Consider the following 27,560-nt stretch of genomic DNA (forward strand, 5'->3'; position numbering starts at 1 on the left):
TTTTTTTTTGAGGCTGTTTCTCTGTTGTACAGGCTGCAGTATAGTGGCGCGATCTCAGCTCACTGCAACCTCCGCCTCCCAGGTTCAAGTGATTCTTGTGCCTCAGCCTCACAAGTAGCTGTAATTACAGGCATGCACCAAGATGCCCAGCTAATTTTTGTATTTTTAGTAGAGACAGTGTTTCGCCATGTTGGCCTGGCTGGTCCCGAACTCCTGACCTCGAGTGATCCTCCTGCCTTGGCCTCCCAAAGTGCTGGGATTACAGGCATCTCTTAGTGATTTTTAGGAGCTCTTAATGTATTAGGTTGACTTAAACTGTAAATCAGGTATTTGCTAGCTTTGTGGTTTTGGAGAAAAAAATAATTACTTAACCTATTGGACCCCCGATTGTCTTATCTATAAAACAGGAAATCTATAAAATGGGAATGTTGGCCGTGCACACGGCTCACGCCTGTAATCCCAGCACTTTGGGAGGCTGAGGTGGGTGGATCACCTGAGGTCAGGAGTTCAAGACCAGCCTGTCCAACATGGTGAAACCCCGACTCTACTACAAATATAATAATTAGCCGGGTGTGGTGGTTGGCACCTGTAATCCCAGCTACTCGGAAGGCTGAGGCAGGAGAATCCCTTGAACCCAGGAGGCGGAGGCTGTAGTGAGCCAAGATTGCACCACTGCACTCCAGCCTAGGCGACAGAGTGAGACTCCAACTAAAATAAATAAATAAATAAAAATAAAAATAAAATAAAATAAAATGGAAATGTTGATAGTACCTTTATTTCAGAGTTGTAGGATTAAACGTGATAAATAAATTAATTTCCCAGCACGGCAATTAACATATAGCGAGTGCTAAATGAATGAGAGTCATTATTTTTGTTAATTGAATTCCATCAAGTCCGAGCGACCTGTAGGCAATGGTGTGTAAGTCAGGGTATGTATGTTAACTGCTGTAACAAATTGCATCATTTTGCCAGGCACAATGGCTCACGCCTATAATCCCAACACTTTGGGAAGCCAAGGCAGGCTAATCGCTTGAGGCCAGGAGTTCGAGACTAGCCTGGGCAACACACAAGACCCCCATCTCTACAAAATACCAACCAACCAAACAAACAAAAATATTAGCAGGGCATGGTGGCATGTGCCTGTCGTCCCAGCTACCTAGGAGGCTGAGGCAGGAGGATCGCTTGAGCCTAGGAGTTGGAGGCTGCAGTGGGCTATGATTGTGCCACCGCAGTCTGGCCTGGGTGACAGAGGGAGACCCTGTCTCGGATGAAAAAAAAGGCCAGGTGTGGTGGCTCACGCCTGTAATCCCAGCACTTTGGGAGGCTGAGGCAGGCGGATCATGAGGTCAGGAGTTTGAGACCAGCCTGGCCAACATGGGGAAATCTCGTCTCTACTGAAAATGTGTAAATTAGCCAGGTGTGGTGGCAGGCACTTGTAGTCCCAGCTACTTGGGAGGCTGAGGCAGGAAAATCGCTTGAACCTGGGAGGCGGAGGTTGCGGTGAGCTGAGGTCATGCCACTGCACTCCAGCCTGGTGACAGAGCGAGACTCCGTCTCAAAAACAAAAACAAAACAAAACAACAACAACAAAAAACCAAACCCTCAAAACACAAAACCAAATTACATGCCTTCAGTGATAGTGAGAGTTTACTTCTTGTTCTTGTCACAATTCAGTTTGGGTCAACCTGGGGGTTGGAAGAGGAGGGCTCTATGTTATAAAGTCACCCTGGTGCCCAGGCTCCATCATCTTATGGTCTTCGCTTCCCCAAGGCCCTTGCAGTCTTGGAGTCTTTTCTACTGGAGAAAGAGCGCGATGAAAGAATTTCACAGGCCAGGCCGGGAAGTGGCGCCACCACCTCCATTCTTCTTCTTTTTTTTTTTTTGAGATGGAGTTTCTCTCTTGTCGTCCAGGCTGGAGTGAAATGGCGCGATCTCTGCTCACTGCATCACTGCAACCTCCGCCTCCCGGGTTCAACTGATTCTCCTGCCTCAGCCTCCCAAGTAGCTGGGATTACAGGCATGCACCATCACACCTGGGTAATTTTGTATATTTTTAGTAGAGACGGGGTTTCTCCATGTTGGTCAGGGTGGTCTCGAACTCCCGACCTCAGGTGATTCGCCTACCTCAGCCTCCCAAAGTGCTGGGATTACAGGCGTGAGCCACCATGCCCGGCCTCCATTCTTGTTATTGGCCAGAACTTGGTCATATGGCTCCATTTAACTACCAGGGACACTAGGAATGTGGTTAAATTGGAGCTGGGTGGGGATCAAAAGGAGATAGGTTGGTTGGATGCAAAGAAGTCAGTGCCCTAGAACCTCAGGGTAATGCCTAGCTGGTTCCTCATGAAATGGAGGGGGTTTCATGAATGCAGGTCTAGGGCTGGGCATGGTGGCTCATGCCTGTAATCTTCGCACTTTGGGAGGCCGTGACAGGAGGATTGCTTGAGGCCAGGAGTTCCAGACCAGCCTGGGCAACATACCAAGGTCCCGTCTCTACAAAATATAAAAAAATTAGCCCAGCATGGTGGTGCACACCTATAGTCTCAGCTACTCAGGAAGTTGAGGCAGGAGGATCGCTTGAGCCCAGGAGTTCGATGCTGCAGTCAGCTATGATTGTGCTACTGTACTCCAGCCTGGACAAAAGAGTAAGACCCTGTCTCTAAATATATCTATGCAGGTCTGTGGAAATCTCAATGGAATGTAGAATGAGAAGGACCTGAGCCAAGGCCATGGGGGAGGAATTCAGTTGGGGATGAGGGGGCTGGGTGACAGCAAACCTCAGCAAAATGGGTTGGGTTGATTGGAAAACCTCCTCTTATCTTGCCTGCTAGGGCGAACAGGAGGGGCGCTTAGGAGGGTCAGCACTTGGCACTGCCCTTCCTTTCCATTCTGTTCTGTTCTTTCTTTTTCTTTCTCTTTTTTTTTTTTTTTCTTTGAGACAGAGTCTCACTCTTTCTCCCAGGCTAGAGTGCAGTGGCACGATCTTGGCTCATGGCAGCCTCTGTCTCCCAGGTTCACGTGATTCTCCTGCCTCAGCCTCCTGAGTAGCTGGGATTATAGGCAAGTGCCACCACACCTAGCTGATTTTTGTATTTTTAGTAGAGATGGGGTTTCACCATGTTGGCCAAGCTGGTCTCGAACTCCTGGCCTCAAGCGATTCGCCCTCCTCAGCCTCCCAAAGTGCTGGAATTACAGATGTGAATCACCACGCCCAGCCTCCATTCTGTTCTATTCACTGACCTCCTCTCTCGGTCCAGTGCTGGGCAACGTCACCTTTCAGGACTTTGACAGAGGATGCTGGAAATCTCTGTCCCTTCCCTACTCACAGCCCTCCCTGGTTCTCCACTGCCCTTGGTGAAAAAGACAAACTCCTCACTGTAGCCCACAAAGGCTTATGCATTTGGCCTCTGTCCACCTCTCAGCCCTCCCCTGCTCCCTCTCTGCCCATTGCTCTCTGTACTGCAGCCACATCAGCCACCCAGCACAATGCAGCCTCAGGGCCTTTGCACTGCCTCTTCCTTCTTCAGGGATTCCTCTTCCCTCAGGTGTACACTGTGAGTGTTCTCTTATCTCCTCCTTCAGGTTTCTCTTTCTCTCTCTCCGTCTCTTTTTTTTCGGAGAAGGGGTCTTGCTCTATTGCCCAGGCTGGAGTGCAGTGGCGTTATCATAGCTCACTGCAGCCTCCAACTTCTGGGCTCAAGTGATCCTCTCGCCTCTGCCTCCCAAAGTGCTCGGATATAGACATGAGCCACTTCGCCTCTCTCTTTCTTTCCTTTCCTTTCTTTCCTTTCTTTCCCTTCTTTCCCTTCCCTCCCTTCCCTTCCTTCCTCCCTCTCTTTCTTTCTCTTTCTCTCTCCCTCCCCCCCCCTCCCCTCCTCCTCCCCTCCCCCCTCCTCCCCTCCCCCCCCCCCCCCCCCCCTCCCCTCCCATCCCCTCCCCTCCCCGTCCTTTCCTTCCTTCTTTTTTAATGGAGTCTCTGTCTATTGCCCAGGCTGGAGTGCACTGATGTGATCTCAGCTCACTGCAACCTCCGCCTCTTAGATTCAAGCGATTCTCTTGCCTCAGCCTCCCAAGTAGGTGGGATTACAGGCATGAGCCACCATGCCTGGCTAATTTCTGTATTTTTACTAGAGATGGGGTTTCACCGTGTTGGCCAGGCTGGTCTCAAACTCCTGACTTCAGGTGATCTGCCCACCTGGGCCTTTCAAAGTGCTGGGATTACTGATGTGAGCCACCGCACTTGGTCAGCGGCCCGGTCCCTTTTCTTCCTTTCTTCCTTTCTTTGCTGAGATGGAGTCTTGCTCTGTTACCCAGGCTGGAGTGCAGTGGCATGATCCCAGCTCACTGCAACCTCCACCTCCTGGGCCCAAATGATTCTCCTGCCTCAGCCTCCCGAGTAGCAGGGACTACAGGCACGCACCACCATACCCAGCTAATTTTTATATTTTTAGTAGAGATGGGGTTTCACCATGTTGGCCAGGCTGGTCTTGAACTCCTGACTTCAAGTGATCTGCCTGTCTCAGCCTCCCAAAGTGCTAGGATTACAGGAATGAGCCACCACGCCCAGCCCAGATTTCTTATCTGAGAGATCTTCCACTGTTTCTAGATAATAAAATCATAGATTTCCCCCTCCCAACTTCCCATTCTCTTTCATGTTTTACTTTTTTTCCACAGCACTTACTGCTCTCTGACCTGTCATAGCTTTTACTTATTTGCTTATTAGCTGTTTTCTCCACTCGAATGTCAAGACAAGGATTTTTGTCTATTTTACGTCCCCCAGTGCTTTAGAACAGCACCTGGCACATAGTAGGGGATCAATTAATTATTTTTCATTTATCAAATGAATATATGATTCTAATTGCTTCATTCATTCACTTAACACAGGGGCTGGCAAACGATAACTCATCGGCCCAAGCTGACTCGTGTTTTAAAAATTATTTTAGCATGTGTCTGTAGTCCCAGCTACCTGGGAGGCTGAGATGGGAGGATCGCTTGAGCCCAGGAGTTTGAGACTGCAGTGAACTGTGATCCTGCCACTGCACGCCAGCCTGGGCAACACAGCAAGCCCATCTCTAAATAAATAAATTATTTTTAAAAATTAAAAATACAAATTATGGCTGGTTGCAGTGGCTCACGCCTATAATCTTAAGATGTTGGGAGGCTGAGGCAGGAGGATCACTTGAGCCCAAAAGTTTGAGACCGGCCTGGGCAACATGGCAAAACCCCATCTCTGCAAAAACTACAAAAATTACCTGGGTGTGATGGTGCATGCCTATAGTCCCAGCTACTCAAGAGGCTGAGGTGGAAGGATCACTTGAGCCCGGGAGGTGGAGGCTGCAGTGAACCATGACTGCACCACTGCACTCCAGCCTGAACAACAGAGTGACACAGGGTCTCAAAACAAAATGAAACAAAACAAAATAAAAAATTATTTATTTACTTTTCTTGTTATTGATTTGAAGTTTACTATTTTTATATTTTATTATTGTTATTATTTTTCGTATTCCACATATTCAGAGAAACTTCTCTAGTAACAATCTATAAAAATGATCCCTGAAAGTAGAGTCTTACTGCTTTATTTTGAAAATAAAATTTAACCAATACACGGTCAGGCCCATTTGTCGACAAACTATTTTTTTTTTTTTTTTAAATAGAGTCTTGCTCTGTCATCCAGGCTAGAGTGCAGTGGCCTTCAGGTCTGGCTGGCTCCAGGGGCTCAGGCAATATCTCAGGACATGTCCTCCCCACCCTTGATCTTTCCATCTCTCTCTCTATCTATTTTTTGTTTGTTTGCTTTTTTTGTTTTTTGAGACAGGGTCTCACTCTGTCACCAAGGCTGGAGTGCAGTGGTGCGATCTTGGCTAACTGCAACCTCCACCTCCTGGCCTCAAGTGATCCTCCCAACTCAGTCTCCTGAGTAGCTGGCACTACAGGTGCACACCACCATGCCAGGCTAATTTTTGTATTTTTAGTAGAGATGGGGTTTCACCAAGTTGGCAAGGCTGGTCTTGAACTCCTGACCTCAAGCAATCTTCCCCGCCTTGGCCTCCAAAAATGCTGGGATTGCCGGCGTGAGTCACCGCACCCAGCCCTCCATCTCTTACCTCTGCTTTCTTTTGGGTGTTTTCATTCATCCTCAGTCATTCTTTTCCCTCATGGAGGCAGATGAGGGTGACCAACTACTCCAAATTTATTTATTTATTTGAGTCTAAGTTTTGCTCTGTCACACAGGCTGGAGCACAGTGGCACAGTCATAGCTCCCTGCAGCCTCAAACTTCTGGGCTCAGGAGATCCTCCTGCCTCAGCTTCCCAAGTAGTTGGGACTGCAAGTGTGTGCCAACATGTCCAACTATTTTTTTAATGTTTTAAAAACATTAAAACATTCAATGGAGATGGACCTCACTATGTTGCTCAGGCTGATCTGGAACTTCTGGCCTCAAATGATCCTTCTGCCTCAGCCTCCCAAAGCTTTGGGATTACAGGAATGAGCTACTGTGTCCAGCCTGCTCTAAATTTATATTCTCATCACTCTGAGTTTGATGGAAAATAGGGGTGTTAACTTTCTGGTCACTGAAGCCAAGGTCTAGCATTATCCTTCATTGAACATGATTCTTTTTTTTTTTTTTTTTGAGACGGAGTCCCACTCTATTGTCAAGGCTGGAGTGCAATGGCACGATCTCAGCTCACTGTAGCCTCCGCTTCCCGGGTTCAAGCAATTCTCCAGCCTCAGCCTCCTGAGTAACTGGGACTACAGACACGTGCCACCATGCCTGGCTAATTTTTTTGTATTTTTAGTAGAGATGGGGTTTCACCATGTTGGCCAAGCTGGTCTTGATCTCCTGACCTTGTGATCCATCCGCCTCGGCCTCCCAAAGTGCTGGGATTACAGGCCTGAGTCACCGCTCCTGGTCTTTTTTTTTTTTTTTTTTTTTCCCAGACTGAGTCTTGCTCTGTCACCCAGGCTGGCGTGCAGGGGCACAATCTCGGCTCAGTGCAACCTCCACCTCCTGGGTTCAAGCAATTCTTGTGCCTCTGCCTCCCTAGTAGCTGGGATTACAGACAGGTGCCACCACACCCGGCTAATTTTTGTATTTTTAGTAGAGACAGGGTTTCACCAGATTGGCCAGGGTGGTCTTGAACTCTTGACCTCACGTGATCTGCCCGCCTCCGCCTCCCCAAGTGCTGGGATTACAGGTGTGAGCCACTGCACCTGGCTGTTTGAACATGATTCTTTTTTTGTGTCGGGGGGGTGGCTGGTCACATGTCTATTTCTGAACCAGCTGCTGTGGCCAGGAGAATACCATGCTCTGAAGGGCCAGGCCAGGGTCACGTGCCTATTCCTTGAGTTGAGGTTGAGGTGGCTTCCACAGGGGAACGTGAGGAACTGTTACCTCAGAAGGGGAAATAAGATGTCAGGAGGCAATCAGTGCTTATATGAGCACCGAGTTCTAAATTTAAGCCAGAATTTCCGATTCTCAGTCCTGTAGACATTTGGGGCCGGATCATTTTCTGTCCTGAGAGCTGCCCCGTGTATTCTGAAATGCTCAGCAGTATCCTTGGACTCTATCCATTTCACACAAGTAGCACCGCTCCCCAATATCTCCAGACATTGCCAAATGTCCCCTGGGAGGCAGAATCGCCCTGGGGGCGGGCAAACCACTGTTTTGGAGGGAGTGAGCTTGCTGTCTTGGGGAAGATCCAAAGAGACCTGATGATTACTGGCTGAGAATAGCAAAGAAGAAATTGAGGGCTTCTTTGAATTAGAATATTCATTTTAATTTCTTTCTTTCTGTCTTTCTTTCCCTCCCTCCCTTCCTCCCTCCCTCCCTCCCTCCTTCCTTCCTTCCTTCCTTCCTTCTCTTTCTTTTTGTGTGTTTTTTTTTCACCCAGGCTGGAGTACAGTGCGATCTTGGCTCACTGCAAGCTCCGCCTCCCGGGTTCACACCATTCTCCTGCCTCAGTTTCCCGAGTAGCTGGGACTACAGGCGCCCACCACCACATCTGGCTAATTTTTTGTATTTTCAGTAGAGATGGGGTTTCACCGTGTTAGCCAGGATGGTCTTGATCTCCTGACCTCGTGATCTGCCTGCCTCGGCCTCTCAAAGTGCTGGGATTACAGGCGTGAGCCACTGCGCCCGCCTGCCTGCCTGCCTGCCTTCCTTCCTTCCTTCCTTCCTTCCTTCCTTCCTTCCTTCCTTCCTTCCTTCCTTCCTTCCTTCCCTCCCTCCCTCCCTCCCTCCTTCCTTCCTCCCTCTCTCTCTCTCTCTCTCTCTCCCCTCCCTCCCTCCCTCCCTTCCTTCCTTTCTGATGGAAGTTTCCTCTGTCACCCAGACTGGAGTGCAGTGGTGTGATCTCGGCTCACTGCAACCTCCGCATCAGGGGTTCGAGTGATTCTCCTGCCTCAGCCTCCACAGTAGCTGGGTTTACAGGCACGTGCCAGCATGCCCAGCTAATTTTTGTATTTTTAGTAGAGATGGGTTTTGCCATCTTGGCCAGGCTGGTCTGGAACTCCTGACCTCAAGTGACCTGCCTGCCTTGGCCTCCCAAAGTTCTGGATTACAGGCATGAGCCACCGTGCCCAGCCTTATTTTTTATTTAATGGTGGGGAGAGGCCAGGCGTGGTGGCTCATGCCTGTAACCCCAGTTCTTTGGGAGGTTGAGGCAGGTGGATCTCCAACATGGTGAAACCCCGTCTCTACTAAAAATACAAAAAAATTAGCCGGCCATGGTGGCAGGCACCTGTAATCCCAGCTTCTTAGAGGCTGAGGCAGGAGAATCACTTGAGCCCAGGAGGTGGAGGTTGCAGCGAGCCGAGATCATGCAACTGCACTCCAGTCTGGGCGAGAAAGTGAGACTCTGTCTCAAAAATAAAAATAATAAAACAAAATAAAATAAATGCTGGGGAAAGGAAGAGGGGAGGAAGACTCATTTGATATTATTTTATCATCAGCAACAGGGGCTACACTGATTGCTGGGGTTACAGCAAAGGACATAATGGACACAGTTAATGCTTTTCCAAGTTCATGTCCTCATGAGGGAGGGGGCAGTGCTTTTGTTCCTTGTGGCTTTTGTAACAAAGGACCAGGGATTGATGGCTTAGAACAATGGACATTTATTCTCTCATAATCCTAGAGGCCAGAGGTCTGAACTCAAGATGTCTGCAGAGCTGCACTCCCTCTGGAGGCTTCAAAGGAGAATCTTTCTCTGCCTGTTCCTGCTTCTGGGGGCTCCAGGCAATCCAGGACAGGCGAGTTCCTAGATTGGGGCTTAGCCCGGGAGGGTTCTTGGCTTCACCCAGGAAATAATTCAAGGGCGAGCTGGTGGTGTCAGCAAGTTTTATTGAAGCAGCCATGCAGAGCAGCAGCAGAGGTACTGTTCCTTCCAGAGCAGGGCTACCCCACAGGCAGTGAGCCCAGAGTAGCAGCTCACAAGCAGTGCTGCAGGCATATTTATACGCATTTTAATTATATGCAAATCAAGGGGTGAATTATGCAGATATTTCTAGAAATAAAGTGATAACTTGTGAGTTATCAGGTCTTTGCCATGGAAAGGAGCGTCAGCTTCTGGGTGTTGCCATGGCAATGGTAAACTGACATAGCCCTGGTGGCCGTGTTTTATGGAGAGGCGCTTTTGCCTCTTCCCTGTTTTAGCTAGTCCTCAATCTGGTCCAGGGTCTGAGCCCCACCTCCAGAGTCGACTCCTGCCTCCTACGTCACATGCATCCTTGGATTGTGACTCCATCTTTACATGGTTTTATCCTGTGTCCGTGTGTCTCTTACAAGGACACTTGTCATTGGATTTAGGGCCCATCCGGATGATCCTGGATGACCTGGGTGGGTCTTAAATATCTCCTCATCTTGAAGTCCTTGAGATACCTCCTTATCTTGAAGTCCTTGAGTTATCCCCTAATCTTGAGGTCCTTGAGATATCTCCTCATCTTGAGGTCCTGAAGCTATCTCTTCATCTTGAGGTCCTTGAGATACCTCCTCATCTTGAGGTCCTTAAGCTATCTCCTCATCTCGAGGTCCTTGAGATACATCCTCATCTTGAGGTCCTGAAGCTCTCTCTTCATCTTAAGGTCCTTGAGATACCGCCTCATCTTGAGGTCCTTGAGATACCTCCTCATTTTGAGGTCCTTGAGCTATATCCTCATCTCAAGGTCCCTGAGACATCTCCCCATCTTGAGATTCTTACCGTACATCTTACAAAGTCGTTTTCTCCAAAATACATTCACAGGTCACCTTCACAGGTTCCAGGGATTTGACCTGGATGCATTGTTTCAGGGGGCCAGACCCATTCCAGACAGTAAACAAATAGACAGACAAAATGCTGGCACGTTGTAATAAATATCACAGATGAAACAAACCCAGGGATCAAGGGGAAGAAGAAGAGGAGGGCATGCTTTCTGGAGGGTGGTCAAGGAAACCTGAGAGCTGAAGGAGGAGGAGCCAGCTCTGGGAAGCATGAGGCAGAGAGAGCAAAGACTGTGCAAATGTCCTAAGGTGAGAAGAATCAGAATGAAGGAGCTTCTGGAAGGAAGGGAGTGAGTGGAAGGAGAATAGTAAAGAATGAGGTTTAGGAGGAAGGCACTTAGTTAAAGTGGCTATGGGGATGTGTGTGGAACTTAAGGGGGATGGGAAATCCTTGGAGCATTTAAGCAGATCAATGGTTTAGAGGCCCCTGACCAGGTGTGGTGGCTCATGCCTGCAATCCCAGTGTTTTGGGAGGTTGAGGTAGGAGGATCACTTGAGGCCAAGGGTTTGAAACCGTCCTGGACAACATAGTGAGATCCCACCTCTACAAAAAGAAACAAAAAAAGCAGAGGGATCTGGAAAAAGAAGTTTGATGAAGGCATCCCCATAAGAAGTGATGGTGGCCTTGACTGGGAGTCAGGAGTCATGGATCCAGCTCACATTTTCATTAAGGAGGAAGGGTGGGGGTGGATGAAAAGAGGTGGATGAAAAAAGGAGGCAGGTCTCATATTCCAGGAAGCCAAGAATTTTAAAAAAAAGAGAGAGAGAAATGAAATGAAATGAAATGAGAAGAGGAGGCAGGGTGGTGTCTAGGTTTGCAGCTTATGGACTTGCGTGAATTAGGGTATCTTCTACTGTGGTGGGAAGACCAGGGGAGGAACAGGTCTTGGAGAGTTCGATCAAGCTAGGGAAGGAAGGCAGTACAGCATAATGGCTAGCACATGGTTCTTTTTTCTGTTTTGTTTTGTTTTGTTTGTTTGTTTTTGTAGAGACAGGGTCTCACTATGTTGCCCAGGCTGCTCTTGACATCTTGGGCTCAGGCGATCCTCCCATCCCAGCCTCAATTTTGGGATTACAAGGCATGAGCCACCATGCCTGTCCAGTGCATGGTTCTTAACTACGAGGTGAGGGGAGTAACTCTGTCCTTCCAGAGGACATTGGGCAATGCCTGGAGACAGTTTCAGTTGTCACTACTGGAGGGCCTGGTGTGCACTGGTATCTATTAAGTAGAGGCCAGAGATGCTTCTGAGTGTCTTCCAATGCCCAGGACAGGCCCCTCTCCCACCAAATGTCAACAGCGCTGAGACCGAGGGACTCAGTGCTAGGCACATGGACTCCAGTTGCTTGGGATGTCCAGGTTCCAGTCACAGCTGTGGGATCTTGGACAAGTTATCAAATGCTTCAAGAAAGGGCCATATATCAAAAGTGACCTCAAATGCAGAAGGAGCTAAGACACCAAAGAATGCAGCAGACAAATCCTGTTTGTTGGTAAAGGGTGATTTGTGGGGGAGCTTATGGACGGAAACATGGTCTTGGGCGGTGGCAAGACAGGTACTTCTCTGCACCATTACCTCGCAGACCCCAGGGCTTATATAGTATAGGAAAACGTGCAGGACAATTAAAGGCAGCCCTCCAGAACAGGCAAGAACACCATGTGCATCACAGCCTATAATTTGTATGATAATATCAAGTTTGCTTTGATATGTTCTTACACTAGGGACAGCAAATAACGTAGAACTCAGGAGATGTTCCCGGGACTGGGGTTAATCAGAAGTCAACATGGTGATTAGCATCCAAGATGGGGCCACTTTTGTCCACACACAGAACCGCTCCGTGACTCAGTTTCCCCATCTTCCCATCAATGGTGATAAAAATAGTCCCTAACTTATAGGGTTGTTATAAGAATTAAAAATGAGGTAATAATTGTAAAGTTGTAAAGTGCTTCAAGCAGTATCTGTTAAGTGATTGGTAAATAAATCATTGGTAAATGATTTACCAGTGATATTGATAAATGATTTATTTACCAATAAATCAACAGTAAATTATTTATTTACCAAGGGTAAATTTCACTCATTGATAAATGACTTATTGGTAATAAATCAATTATCAGTTTTTTTGTTTATTGGTAATGAATCATTTATCAATGAGTGAAATTATTTGGGACAAAGAAGAGACAGGGGAAAGAGGTGGTCTGAGGGTTGGGCCTTAGGTTGTAACAGCATAGAAACATTGGGGAGAGGAGAATACAGTGACTGAAGAGGAAAACCAGGCCAGGCGTGATGGCCTATGCCTGTAATTTCAGCATTTTGGGAGGCCAAGGCAGGAGGATCACTTGAGCCCAGGAGTTTGAGGCTGCAGTGAGCTATGATTGCATCACTGCACTCAAGCCTGGGCGACACAATGAGATTCTGTCTCAAAACAAAACAAAACAAGACAAAGAGGATAACCAGATGGGTGTGGTGTCAAGAGACCAATGCCATTGAGAGGAGTAGATTCAGAAAGTGTCATGAATAGCAACAAAAACAATAGGTCACTTTAATGAGCACCCACTATGTTCAGGTGTTGTTCTAGGTACTTAATACTTATTAACACTTTTGAATTTTCACAACAAATCCATGGTGTTGGCACAATCATATATTTAGGTTATTAGTTATTGCTGTGAAACAAAGCACTCCAAACTGAGTGATGTAAGAAAAACATGATTTTTGATTCTCACAGATTCTATGACTCAGGAATTCAGACAGGGTATAGTGATGATGGTGTCTCAGCTCCATGGTGAGAAACCTTGACTTTCTGGGAACTAGAATCCTCTGGAGGATTCTTTGTCACATGATGGGTGTCTGGGCTAGGAGGACTTGAGGCTATGCTCAGTTGGGGCTATTGACTGGAGCACTTACCTGTGGGCTCTCCAAGCGGCTTGGGCTTCCCCACAGCATGGCGACTAGGTTTCAAGAAACCCGGAAATAGAGCAAGTATTCCTCCAAAGATCAAGCCAGAAGCCGCAAGGCGTTCTTCTAACCTACTTGGAAATCACTCAGTGTCACTTCACTGCGGTTTTCGCGACAAGAAGCCATACACTGGATTCTCTCTTCCTACCCTAGGCACCAGCAAGGACCTCCAATTGGCTGAACCTATCTAGGAAGCAGGGTGCAAAGGAGCCTGGGAAATGTAGTTCTCTTCCTGGCAGTGCAAAACAAAGGAAGGGGATGGGTCATTAACCAATCAAGTTAATGACCTACCTACATGAACCTTGAGCAAATGGCTTTCCTTCTCTGAGCTCTGTGTATCGCTCGCGAAATAGGAGCCCTACTTTATTGCAGGATCGTTTTGAAGACCAGAGGAGACAGTTGTAATGCACACGAACTGCTTCACCCAAGGCGTAGTACTTTTATTTATTCATTGAATTAATTTTATTTATAACTCTAATGGGTAAGGAGCCTGGTTCTCAATTGATGGGAGCTGTCCATATTGCTATTGGTCTGAGAACTGATGATATGTAACGGTTTACTATGTCCTGGCACAGGGTGGTACGTCTTAGCTCCACTGGTCCTGCTGGTTTTGGGGTTTAGTCCACTTTTTTTTTTTTGAGATGGAGTCTCACTCTGTCGCCCAGGCTGGAGTGCAGTGGCGTGATCTCAGCTCACTGAAACCTTCCCCTCCGGAGTTCAAGTGATTCTCCTGTCTCAGCCTCCCTAGTGGTTGGGATTACAGGCGCGTGCCACCGCGCCCAGTGAATTTTTGTATTTTTAGTAGAGACGGGGTTTCACCATATTGGCCAGGCTGGTCTCAAACTCCTGACCTCGTGATCCTCCTGTCTCAGCCTCCCATAGTGCTGGGATTACAGGCGTGAGCCACTGTGCCCGGCTAGTCCACTCTTAGATCAAGCCCAGATCTCCTTTCTTGTGACCGTCTCTGCCATGAGCTACCAGGACACGTTGCTTTCCTTCTCGCTGCCTGTTAAAAAGAGATATGCCCCCGTGATCTAATCACCTCTTAAAGATTCTGCTTCTCAACGCTGTTGCATTGGGGATTATACATTCCCAGCACATGCACATACAAACCACAACAGCGTTCAAGCACTCCAAGGATGTGGGTCTATTGCCTTCAACCTGATTTGCTATTGTGTACTCTAGGGAGAGGTGGGAGAAATACCTCAAAGGCTTCACAATCATTTATTTGTCCTTCTTTATAGGAACTCTGGGAGATATGGCAGGATGTGGGGTGCCTGGGGTGACAACCACTTGCCCCATTTTGATTACACGGCCACAGTTTAGGCAGATCAGCACCTGAGACCACCCTTGGTTGACTCCCTTCCTCCCTCCCTCCCTCTTGCTCAGTCTGCTCCAGGCACACAGATCTCCTTGTTCCAACATGCCAGGGCCTCAGGACCTTTGCACTGACTGTTCCCTCTGCCTGAAATGCTTTTTTCTCAGAGCCTTTGCACTAACCTCAGGGCCTTTGCACTGGCTATTCCCTCTGCCTGAAATGCTTTTCCTCCAGACACCCACCTGGATTGTCCCCTCACCTCCTTCAAACCTTTACTCAAATGCCACTCTCTTAATGAGGCTTCCTGGACCTCCTTATTTAAAATTGCACCCCCTCCTGACAGTCTCCATTCCTTTTCCTACTTATTTTTTTCTCCCTTAACACTTAACCACCTTCTGACAAGCTATGTAATATATTCCTACAATACATTCATTGTCTTCCTTTGCCAGAATATCAGCTCCATGAGGGCAGAGATGCTTATCTCTTTGGTTCATAGCTGTATCTCCAGCACCTAGACCAGTACGGGGTGTATAGTAGGTGCTCAATAAATGTTTGCATATTTGGCCAGGCACTGTGGCTCATGTCTGTAATTCCAGCACTTTGGGAGGCCGAGACAGGTGGATCACTTGAGGTCAGGAGACCAGTCTGGCCAATATGATAAAACCCCGTCTCCACTAAAAGTACAAAAATTAGCCAGGTGTGGTGGCCGGCGCCTATAATCCCAGCTACTTGGGAGGCTGAGGCAGGAGAATCACTTGAACTCAGGAGGCGGAGATTGCAGCAAGCCGAGATTGCACCACTGCACTCCAGACTGGGTGACAGAGTGAGACTCAGTCTCAACAACAACAAAAAAAAATTGCATAGTGAATGAAGGAGTGTCTGAATGACCAAAGCCCTCTTGCCTGCTCTTCCCTCTGCCTGGAACCCTTTTTCCCCTCTTCACACTCTAAAGCAAGAATAGTTTGAATTATAAAGAATACAAATTTATCTCTCATTCAATATGTTTTACCAAGAGTAGGAGCAAAATGACTGGGCACAGTGACTCACGCCTGTAATTCCAGCACTTTGGGAGGCCGAGGTGGGTGGATCACCTGAAGTCGGGAGTTCGAGACTCAGCCTGACCAACATGGTGAAATCCCCTACTAAAACAGCAAAATTAGCTGGGCATGGTGGCGCATGCCTGTAATCCCAGCTACTCAGGAGGCTGAGGCGGGAGAATTGTTTGAACCCCGCAGGCAGAGGTTGTTGTGAGCTGAGATCGTACCATTGCACTCCAGCCTGGGCAACAAGAGTAGAAGTTCGTCCAGAAAAAAAAAAAAAAAAAAAAAAAAGGAGGAGCAAAAATATGACTAAGGCTATATTTTGCATTATTGACCAGTGATGTTTTACATTATTTCCTTATTTTCCACCCCATACTCTCCCGCCCACTCTCTAGGCTGATAATCATCCTATCTATGCAGGACCACCTGAGCCTGGGAGGCAAGGCTGCAGTGAGCCAAGATTGTGCCATTGCACTCCAGCCTAGGCAACAGAGTGAGACTCTATCTCAATATATATATATATATATGATTTGATAAACAATTTTTTCTTTAATTTCTAGATTTGTTTTCAGAAACAGTGTTGGCAGGGCATGGTGCCTGAAGCCTGTAATCTCGCCCCTTTGGGAAGCTGATGTAGGGGGATTCTTTGAGTTCAGGAGTTCAAGACCAGCCTGGGCAACATAGTGAGACCAGCCTCATTGCTAATAAATAAATAAATAAATAAATAAATAAATAAATAAATAAAATACTTAGCTGGGCATGGTGGCATGTGCCTGTGGTCCCAGCTACTCGGAAGGCTGAGATGGGAGGATCATTTGAACACAGGAGGTCGAGGCTGCAGTGAGTCATGACTGCACCACTGCACTCCAGTCTGGGTGACAGAGTGAGACCCTGTCTCTCCCCTTCCCCGCCACCCAAAGAAAAGGGAAAAAAGAGAAAGAATCAGCGTCTCCCTATGTTGCCCAGACTGGCCTTGAACTCCTGGGCTCAAGCGATCCTCCTACCCTAGCCTCCTGAGTAGTTGGGATTACAGGTGTGTGCCACTGAACCTGGCCTGATTTGATAAATTTTGACATATGTATGCAACTATGAACCCCAGTCTCGAAATCAACGGATCATATCCATTGCCTCTCAAAGTTTTCTCTTATCCCACCCCTCCCTGCCTCCCTCTCCTCCCACCTCTTATTCCCAGGTACCTCCTGAGTTGCTGTTAGTCACTGTCGGTTAGTTTGTATTTCCTGGAGTTTTATGTAAGTGGAATGGTACCATCTGTGGTCTTCTGTGACAGGCTGCTTTCCCTGAGCATGATGTTGTCCTGGTTCATCCATGTTGTTGTATGTTATCAGTCTACCATTCTGTTGTACGGACGCCTCACAGTTTGCTTATCCATTTGTCACTTGATGGAGATTTTTTATTTGTTTGTTTCGCTTTGTTTTCTTGAGATGGAGTCTTGCTCTGTCTCCCAGGCTGGAGTGCAATGGCGCGATCTCGGCTTGCTGCAACCTCTGCCTCCCGGGTTCAAGCCATTCTTCTGCCTTGGCCTCTCGAATAGCTGGGACTGCAGGTGTGCGCCACCACGCCTGGCTAATTTTTTGTATTTTTAGGAGAGACAGGGTTTCACCACGTTGGCCATGCTCGTCTCGAACTCCTGACCTCGTGATCTGCCCACCTCAGCCTCCCAAAGTGCTGGGATTACAAGCGTGAGCCACCACGCCCGGCTATACTTTAAGGTCTGGGATACATGTGCAGAACGTGCAGGTTTGTTACATAGGTATACACGTGCCATGGTGGTTTGCTGCATCCATCAACCCATCATCTACATTAGGTATTTCTCCTAATGCTATCCCTCCCCTAGCCCCCCAACCCCCGACAGGCCCCGGTGTGTGATGTTCCCCTTGGTCCAGGTTTGAATTGCTGATGGTGCTTTTGGCTATGATGAATCAAGTTGCTAGCTGGGTATGGTCGCACATGTCTGTAGTCCTAACTCTTTGGAAGGCTGAGGCAGGAGGACTGCTTGAGCCCAGGAGTTTGAGACTGCAGTGAGCTATGATTGTGCCAGGCTGCACTCCAGCCCGGGTGACAGAGTGAGACTCTGTCTCAAAAATAAAAAAAATAAAAAATAAAAAATAAAGGAAAGAAAAGAAAACAGAATCAAGCTGCTATGAACATTCTGTACAAGTCTTTGTATGGACATGTGCTTTCATTTCTTTGAGTAAATGCCTGGGAATGTAATATATCGTATGATAAGCGCATGCTTAACGTTTTAAGAAAACTTACCAGGCCAGTCACGGTGGCTCACGCCTGTCATCCCAGCACTTTGGGGAAATGAGGTGGGAGGATCACTGGAGTCTAGGAGTTTGAGACCAACCTGGCCAACATAGTAAGACTCTTGTCTCTTAATTTTTTTTTTTTTTTTAATAAGAAGAAAATGTACCAACTTTTCTTCCTTTGTGCTGGAATTGCGAGGCAAAAAAATAATAATAATAACAAGGAAAATGTACCAACTTTTCCAAAGTGGATCCACCAGGTGATGTTCCTGCCAGCTGCTCAGCACGCTTCTCTTCTTTGCTTCACTATCTGTCTCAATTTTTTTTTTTTTTTTTTTTTTTGAGACGAGGTCTTACTCTGTTGCCCAGGCTGGAGTACAGTGGCACGATCTCTGCTCACTGCAACCTCTGCCTCCTGGGTTCAAGCGATTCTCCTGCCTCCGCTTTCCAAGTAGCTGGGACTACAGGCATGTAACACCACACCCAGCTAATTTTGTATTTTTAGTAGAGACAGGTTTCACTATATGTTGGCCAGGCTCGTCTCAAACTCCTGACCTCAAGTGATCCACCCACCTCGACGTCCCAAAGTGCTGGGATTACAGGCATGAGCCACCACGCCCAGCTTCTTTTTTTGCTTTGCTTTGTTTTTTGCTTTTTGTTTTTTTGAGACATTCTCCGTCTGTCGCCCAGGCTGTGCAGTGGCGTGATCTTGGCTCACTGCCACCTCCGCCTCCTGGGTTCAAGCGATTCTCCTGCTTCAGCCTCCAGAGTAGCTGGGACTACAGGCGCCTGTCACCACGCCTGGCTAATTTTTTTTTTTTTTTTTTGTATTTTTTGTAGAGTCAGGGTTTCACCATGTTGCGCAGGCTGGTCTTGAACCCCTGACCTCAAGTGATCATCCACACGCCTCAGCCTTCCAAAGTGCTGGGATTACAGGCGTGAGCCACCGCACCCAGCCACTCACCATCTCTTTGTCACCTGCATGGCACCATTCTCTCCTGCACCACCCCAAAGCCTTACCAGGTGCTTCCTATATTTAACCAGGTCCGGTAGCTCTCTGTGCTTCCCGGCACACCCTCTCACCACCCTCATCATCAATTATTCATGTGGCTGTCTGCCTAGTGTCTGTCTCCTGGCTGGATTACCTGAGCCCTGTAAGGACAGAGCTCTGTTTGCCTTGACCACCACCAGGTTCTGGTGCTTGGCGTACGGTAGGCATTCCATACATGCTTGCTGAATTAATGCATGACCAGGTCTGGGGTGCTGGGTTTCACACCAGGCTCTACCACAAACATTTGGTCAAGTATTTTCATTCCCGATGTACAGATGTGTCAACTGAATCAACGGAAAGCAAAATGACCCATCCAAGCTCCCTCAGCTTGCTGGGCTGGTTTGGGAGCCCAGATCTGCCTGACCCTCCCACCGGTGCTGAAAAGTGGCGTGTGTGCTGGGGTGGTAGGGGATGGGGCAGAAGGGTTTGAGGGCTAGGATGAGGCGTGCACACTGTGCACCTCTGCTTTGGAGCTTTGAAAGGGTGCACAGCACACCCCCTCTCTCTGGGAACCCTCGGGAGCTTGAGGTTGCCTGATTAAGGGGCCCTCCACCCACCCTTTTTTCTGTCTCCCCAACCAAGCCCTGGTAACAGGCATTTCCGGTTTCCGGCCGGCTCCCTGGGGCTGGGGTGGGGGTGGGGAGTCGATGGCAGCCATCATGCTTGGCTCTGGGTCCCCTTCTCCCAGACCCCAGAGGCCTCTGTCCCTGCACACTGCTTCCCCGAAGGAGCGTGGAAAGCCAGCCGACCTCTCTGGCTCTTTCTTCTTCTTGGGCAGGGGTTTTGTTAATGGGAGACTGGTTGGTAAATGGGGAAGAATGAACCTCAGGGTTCGCCGCAGGGCGCCTGGGTGCTGATTTGCATATGGGCTAGATGCCAGCACAATGGGGGTGCCCGCCTCTTCCTGGAGGAAGGAAGAGGGGCACTGAGGGGGGTTGCCCCCAGCAGGGAGGAACTGTCCTCACATGCCCCTCCTACGTTGGTTTAAAGGATCTCCTGTCCTTTGCCACTTTCTCACACTCTTTGGGCGACCAGGAAGTCCTTTCTGGTGGTCTAACTGCAGTCACTGCTGCTGTCTGACGGAGCCCCTTTCTGTAGCTGGCCCCACCGCAGCCCAGAGAGGGGATGAATCATGCCCCCTTTCCCCTCTTTGAGGCATCACATGACTGGAAGGAAGCTGTCTCAGGGCTCAGCTGATCTCCCTGAGGTCAGGGGGGAACTTCCTCCCTTGAGCCACAGGCACAACCATCTGCTCTATTGTCTCTGGTGACCTGCCTGCCCATGACTGCCCTCATTATGCCACTCGCTAGGAGGCATCAGGAGCAGCTTAGTGTGGTTCAAAGAGACAGTGCTGTACAGAGGTTAGAGGCATACACTTTGGGCTCACAGTGCTGGTGGCCCTGGACGGGCGGTATCCCCTCTCTGAGCCTCAGTTGTTTCCACTGTCAAAGGGAGATTTACTCATTTGACAGATTTTATTGAGCATCTACTATATGCCAGACATGGTACTAGGTATTGAGGTCCTCTATTTACCCAAAGGAGTCGAACATTTATGTCCGCACAAAAACTTGCACACAAGTCTTTGTAGCGGTTTTATTCATGATTGCTGAAACTGGGAAGCAACAAAGATGTCCTTCGGTAGGTGAATGCGATGTAGGGCAAGGCAAGCCCTAAACTGGGGCTTAGCCTGGGAGGGGTCTTGGTTTTGCCCAGGAAAGAATTCAAGGGTGAGCTGGAGGTGTTAGCAGCTTTTACTGAAGTGAAAGTGCATAGCGGCAGCCTCAGAAGTCCTGTTCCTTGCAGAGCAGGCTACCCCACAGGCTGTGAGCCCAGAGTGGTCAGTGTTGCAGTCGTATTTATACCCACTTTAATTATATGCAAATTAAAGGGCAGATTATGCAAATTTTTAGGAAAAGGATGGTAACTTCTGGGTTGTCGGGTCATTGCCATGGAAAAGGAGTAGTAGCTGCTGGCGTTACCATCACAATGGCAAACTGCCATGGCACACTGGTGGGCATGTCTTACGGAAAGGTGCTTCTGCTCCAGCCCTGTTTTAGCTAGTCCTCAATTTGGTCCGTTGTCTGAGCTGAACCTCTGGAGTCAAGTTCCACCTCATATGGATAAAAAAGCTGTGGTGCATCCAGACGATGGTATCTTATTATTATTATTATTATTACTACTACTATTATTATTAGAGATGGACTTTCACCCTTGTTGCTCAGGCTAGAGTGCAATGGTGTGGTCTTGGCTTACTGCAACCTCTGCTTCCCAGGTTCAAGCGATTCTCCTACATCAGCCTCCTGAGTAACTAGGATTACAGGCACCTACCACCACACCTGGCTGATTTTTGTATTTTTAGTAGAGATGAGATTTCACCATGTTGGCCAGGCTGGTCTCAAACTCCTGACCTCAGGTGATCCACCCACTTCGGCCTCCCAAAGTGCTGGGATTACAGGTGTGAGCCACCACACCCAGCCCAGACAATGGAATATTATTCAGGACTAAAGAGAGATGAGACGAGCTCGCAAGCCATGAAGAGACACGCAGGAAGCCCAAATGCATATTACTAAGTGAAAGAAACCAGTCGCAAAAGCTACATACTGTGTGATACCAGCTATGTGATGTTTCAGAAAAGGCAAAACTGTAGAAGCAGGGGAAAGATCAGTAGTTGTCAGAGGTTAGTGGGAAAGGGGGGATGGATAGGCAGAGCATGGACGCTTTCGACGGCCGTGAAAATACTCTGCATGACACTATAATAGTGGATACCTGTCATCATACATTTGTCCAAATCCAGAGAATGTAACACACGGCAGGCAAGCCCCAAAGTGGGGCTTAGCCTGCGAGGGTTCTTGGTTTCACCCAAGAAGGCTCACAGGCTAGGGAAAGAATTCAAGGGTGAGTCCAGTGGTAGGGTAGAAGAAAACAGCTTTATTGCAGTGGCAGTGTTGCAGCTCCATGACTGCTCTTGCAGGGCTACCCACAGGCTGAGAGTAGCAGCTCAGGGCAGTTTTGCAGTCCTATTGATAGTTATCTATCTATCTATCTATCTATCTATCTATCTATCTATCTATCTATCTATCTATCTATCTATCTATCTACAGAGTCTCGCTCTGTCGCCCAGGCTGCAGTGCAGTGGTGCAATCTCAGCTCACTGCAACCTCCGCCTCCCAAGTTCAAGCAATTCTCCTGCCTCAGCCTCCTGAGTAGCTGGGATTACATGCACTTGCCACCACGCCTGACTAATTTTTGTATTTTTAGTAGAGATGGGGTTTCGCCATGTTGGCCAGGCTGGTCTCAAATTCCCGACCTCTGGTGATCTGCCTGCCTCGGCCTCCCAAAGTGCTGAGATTACAGGCATGAACCACCGTGCCCATCCCATACCTCCTTTTAATTACATGTTGAGTAAGGGGCAGTTTATGCAGAAATTTCTAGGGAAAGGGTAGTAACTTTTGGGTGATCAGGTAATTGCCATGGAAAGGGGTGGTAAGGCTGGGCGCAGTGGCTCATGCCTATAATCCCAGCACTTTGGGAGGCTGAGGCAGGCAGATCACCTAAGGTCAGGAGTTCGAGACCAGCCTGGCCAACATGGTGAAACTCCATCTCTCCTAAAAATACAAAAATTAGTTGGGCATGGTGGCACACACCTGTGATCCCAGCTACTCAGGAGGCTGAGGCAGGAGAATAACTCGAAGCCGGGAGGTGGAGGTTGCAGCGAGCCAAGATCACAATACTGCACTCTAGCCTGGACCATAGAGTGAGACTCCATCTCAAACAAAACAAAACAAAACAAAATCAAAGAAAACAAAATCAAAGAAAAGAGACCAGGCTTGGCGGCTCACATCTGTAATTCCAGCGCCTTAGGAGGCTGAGGCAGGAGGATCACTTGAGCCCAGGAGTTCAAGACCAGCCTGGGCAACATAGTGAGACCCCACCTCTACAGATATATATATGTATATATATATACACACACACACACACAAACATATATATACATGCACACGCACACATGAGTCGGGGGCATGGTTTCATATAGATAATATGAGTTGGGGGGATGGTTTCAGGATGAATCAAGCACATTACATTTATTGTTCGCTTTATTTCTATTATTATTACATTGTAATATATAATGAAATAATTATACAGCTCACACATATGTATGTGTGTATATATACATGCACACACATACGAATATTATACATATTAATATTTATTCATATATATGAATAAAAAAGAAAATAAGAGAGAGGAGGAAAGGAAGGCAGGAAGAAGGAAGGAAGGAAGCAGGGAAGGAAGGAAGGAAGGAAGGAAAGGCCAGCCTGGAGCCTCTGGACTGCCCTGATGGAAGTGTCTTGGATGCTAAAGGGGTTTATGTGCTGATTCCCTCAGCCTCCTCCCGTCTAACAAGGTCTGGTGTTCCATCAAGGCAGTGGGTATGTCCACAAGAAGTTTGCAAATGACAGAAAACCTAATTACAGGTCAACAAACCATGACCTGTGGGCCAAATGCAGCCTGCCACCTGTTTTTGTAAATGAAGCTTTTTTTTTTTTTGAGACGGAGTCTCACTCTGTCACCCAGGTTGGAGTACAGTGGCACGATCTCGGCTCACTGCAACCTCCGCCTCCAGGGTTCAAGCAATTCTCCTGCCTTAGCCTCCCGAGTAGCTGGGATTACAGGTGCATTCCACCACACCCGGCTAATTTTTGTATTTTTAGTAGAGATGGGGTTTCACCATGTTGGTCAGGGTGGTCTCGAACTCCTGACCTCGTGATTCACCTGCCACAGCCTCCCAAAGTGCTGGGATTCCAGGCGTGAGCCACCATGCAATTTTTCTTCATGGCTTGTAGACGATCTCCTATGAAATTACTCTAACTTGGCTGGGCGCAGTGGCTCATGCCTTTAATCCCAGCACTTTGGGAGGCAGAGGTGGGTGGATCCCCTGAGGTCAGGAGTTCTAGACCAGCCTGGCCAACATGGTGAAACCCTGCCTCTACTAAAAATACACAAAATTATCCAGGCGTGGTGGCAGGCGCCTGTAACTCCAGCTACTCAGGAGGCTGAGGCTGGAGAACCGCTTGAACCCAGGAGGCGGAGGTTGCAGTGAGCCGAGATCACATCACTGCACTCCAGCCTGGCGACAAGAGAGAAATGCTGTCTCAAAAAATTACTCTAACTTGATTCTGAAGGATTGGGGAGTGTTGAAAATCATCTTGGGTTTCTAAGCCAAATTGCTGGGTGGTGATGGAGCCATTATGAGGTGAAGAGGCTGGAGGGAGAGCAAGTTTGAAAGGGGAATGATATCAATCTTGGACCTCTTAAGCTTGAGGTGCCCATTGTTGAAAGAATGAACCTGTTTCCCCAGCTGTAAGCAAATAAATGGATTGCAATGAAAAGGCATGCTTTCAACTGTTGTTCCAAAACCTTGGTCCTGGTCTGGAACGGAGGTACAGACTATCTTCTAGTTACTCTATTATTCATTTTTTAAAATGTAATTTAATTTAATTTACTTTTTTTTTTTTTTCTTTTTTTTTGAGACGGAGTCTCGCTTTGCCGCCCAGGCTGGAGTGCAGTGGCCGGATCTCAGCTCACTGCAAGCTCCGCCTCCCGGGTTCACGCCATTCTCCTGCCTTAGCCTCCCAAGTAGCTGGGACTACAGGCGCCCGCCACCTCGCCCGGCTAGTTTTTTGTATTTTTTAGTAGAGACGGGGTTTCACTGTGTTCTCCAGGATGGTCTTGATCTCCTGACCTCGTGATCCGCCTGTCTCGGCCTCCCAAAGTGCTGGGATTACAGGCTTGAGCCACCGCGCCTGGCCTAATTTACTTTTATTTTATTTTATTTTTTAAGATAGCGTCTTGCTCTGTTGCCCAGGCTGGAGTGCAGTGGCACAATCTCAGCTCACTGCAACCTCCACCTTCCAGGTTCGAGTGATCCTCCTGCCTCAGCCTCTCAAGTAGGTGGGATTATAGGCACGCACCATCATGCCCAGCTAATTTTTGTATTTTTAGCAGAGACGGCATTTCACCATGTTGGCCAGGCTGGTCTCGAACTCCTGACTTCGAGTGATCCACCCTCTTTGGCCCCGCATAGTACTGGGACTATAGGTGTCAGCCTCCATGCCCAGCCTCATTTATTTATTCAATAAATTGTATTGGCTACTATTGCATGCCACCATGTGATGTTCAGGATTCAGAGGTGACACAACCCTGGGTTCTGACTTCATCTGGAGAGAGCCCAGCACAGGCATCTTCGTTGTCAGGCCTGGGATGGGGAGGGACATCATATTAAGGGAGGCTGCAGTGGGGGGAGAATGAGGACTCTGCTTGGCTGAAGACACTGGGGAAGGCTTCCTGGAAGAAGAGATATTGGAGATGGGCCTTGAAGGATGAGTAGGAGTTCACCAGGCAAATAGGAGAGGAACTTTTAGCCCAGACATCAGTCCTTTATTCATCTCCCTGTATATAATTACTGTAAGAATTGGCAAGAGAAGCTGGAATGGAGAGTCGTGAGGTCTCTGAGGATCAGACAGATACATCACAGCTAACTCTGGCCCAAAGGGTATTCCTTAGGATAACACCAGCTACTGTAACAAACAAGACATTTCAGTGACTTAACATGGTAAAAATCTATTTCTTGTACACAAAACAGTACAATGCATGTGCTTCTGGTTCCAGGTCAGGGGGCTTTTCCCCACGGAGTAATTCAGGGACCCAGGCTACTTTCATTTGCAGTTTTGCCATCCCTTAGAGTCTCAGCCTGCAGAAAATAGGAAGAGAGTAGGTATGGAGAAGTAATTTCTCCTCAAATACAATGCCCTGAAAGTGATGCTTATGACAAATGCTCTTATTCTATTGGCCAGAAGCAGTCACATGACTGCATCCACATGCGAGGAGAGATGGGAAATGCAGTCCTTAGCTGGGCAGCCATTTTCCAGCAGCAATTCCATATTATGGAAGAGAAAGCACGAATTTTGGTGGGTCTTTAGTGGCCTCTGCCCGAGGTATGCAGAGGAATAGAACTAAGGGCTTGGAGGCAGTAACACTCAGTTTGATTTATGCTCTTGAGTAAACCCTTCTTCTCGCTCCTTGGGTTTCTCTCTCTGAGTGACGAAGATTGAAAACTAGTTAATTTCTGAGGTCTTTTCCAGTTTCAAAAATTGACCGGATGCAGTGGCTCATGCCTGTAATCCCAGCACTTTGGGAGGCCAAGGCAGGCAGATTGCTTGAGGTCAGGAGTTCAAGACCAACCTGGTCAACAATGTGAAACCCTGTCTCTACTAAACAGAAAATACAAAAATTAGCTGGGCATGGCGGCGGGCGCCTGTAATGCCAGCTACTGGGGAGGTTGAGGCACGAGAATCACTTGAACCTGGGAGGCAGAGGTTGCAGTGAGCCAAGATCACGCCACTGCACTCCAGCCTGGGTGACAGAGGGAGACTCTGTCTCAAAACAAAAACAGAAACAAAAACAACCAAAAATACAAAAATCGATGGGTCGGTGAATGCTCTTGGGTTTCCGAGCTGGAGCTAAGATGATGATGGTGATGATGATGATGGTGGTGATGGTCATGGTCATGAATACGATTGTGGTAATGATGGTGGTGATGGTTATAATAGTAACGATGATGGTGATGGTGGTGATAATAATGACGATGAGGATAATGATAAGAATGGTAATGATGAGAATGGTGATGGTGTTGATGGTGCTGATGATAATATCACTATCATGATGATAATGATAATTTCCAGAACTTGAAATGTCCAGCCCTTTTTTTTTTTTTTTGAGACGGAGTCTCGCTCAGTGGCCCAGGCTGGGGTGCGGTGGTGTGATCTCGGCTCACTGCAAGCTCCGCCTCCCAGGTTCCCGCCATTCTTCTGCCTCAGCCTCCCAAGTAGCTGGGACTACAGGTGCCCGCCGCCACGCCTGGCTAATTTTTTTGCATTTTTAGTAGAGACGGGGTTTCACCGTGTTAGCCAGGATGGTCTCCATCTGCTGACCTCGTGGTCTGCCTGCCTCGGCCTCCTAAAGTGCTGGGATTACAGGTGTGAGCCACCTCGCCCGGCCACGTCCAGCTTTTTTTATGCATTATATAATTGAATTACAACAACATGAGACAGTAGGCATAAACCCTTCATGTTGGTTCATTGGTCTTTCTCCTTATGTTACCTATTTATTGCCGGGTAACAAATTATCCCCAAACTTAATTGTGTAAAACAACCATTTATTATGCTTATGGATTATCTGGGTCAGGAATTCTGAAATAGCTCATCTAGGCAGTTCCCATTTGGGGTTTCTAATGACGTTGCACACAGATGTCGGCTGGGGCTGCAGTCATCTGAAGGCTTTAGCTGGAGGATCTACTTCCTGAATGGCTGGGTCACATAGAGCTTCAGCTCCTCTCCACCTGGGGCTCCCCACAGGACTGATTGAGTGGCCTCACAACATGGTCGCTGGTGAGTGGTCCAAGACACCAAAGTGGAGCTTCAATATGTTTCATTATTTAGTCTTGAGAACTCACATCTTGTTACTTCCACCCTATTCTTTTTGTGACACATGGCCAGTCTTGGTTCAATGTGAGAGGGGATTACAAAAGGGCATTTTTAACTTATGTATGAATACTAGGAGCTACGGACCATTAGGGGCCGTCTTGGAGGCTGGCAACTACAAACACATTGTCTTAATTACTGTG

At 47.9% G+C, this 27,560-nt stretch overlaps 1 protein-coding gene across 4 annotated transcripts in view; it reads left to right on the top strand.

The window, feature by feature from the left end:
- VAV1 (vav guanine nucleotide exchange factor 1) overlaps positions 1-27,560 on the top strand; it is an 85,014-nt gene that overhangs the window by 12,699 nt on the left and 44,755 nt on the right. Inside the window, exon 1 of one of the 4 annotated variants that reach the window (XM_025367154.1) lies at positions 2,531-2,645. The exons of the other annotated variants lie outside the window; for them this stretch is intronic. Coding sequence (XP_025222939.1) covers positions 2,595-2,645 — 51 coding nt within the window. The 5' untranslated portion in view covers positions 2,531-2,594. Of the gene's footprint in view, positions 1-2,530; positions 2,646-27,560 lie in introns of those variants that run through there. 4 annotated transcript variants of the gene reach the window in all.

Source organism: Theropithecus gelada, chromosome 19, assembly GCF_003255815.1.
Source record: "Theropithecus gelada isolate Dixy chromosome 19, Tgel_1.0, whole genome shotgun sequence".
Taxonomy (NCBI): domain Eukaryota; kingdom Metazoa; phylum Chordata; class Mammalia; order Primates; family Cercopithecidae; genus Theropithecus; species Theropithecus gelada.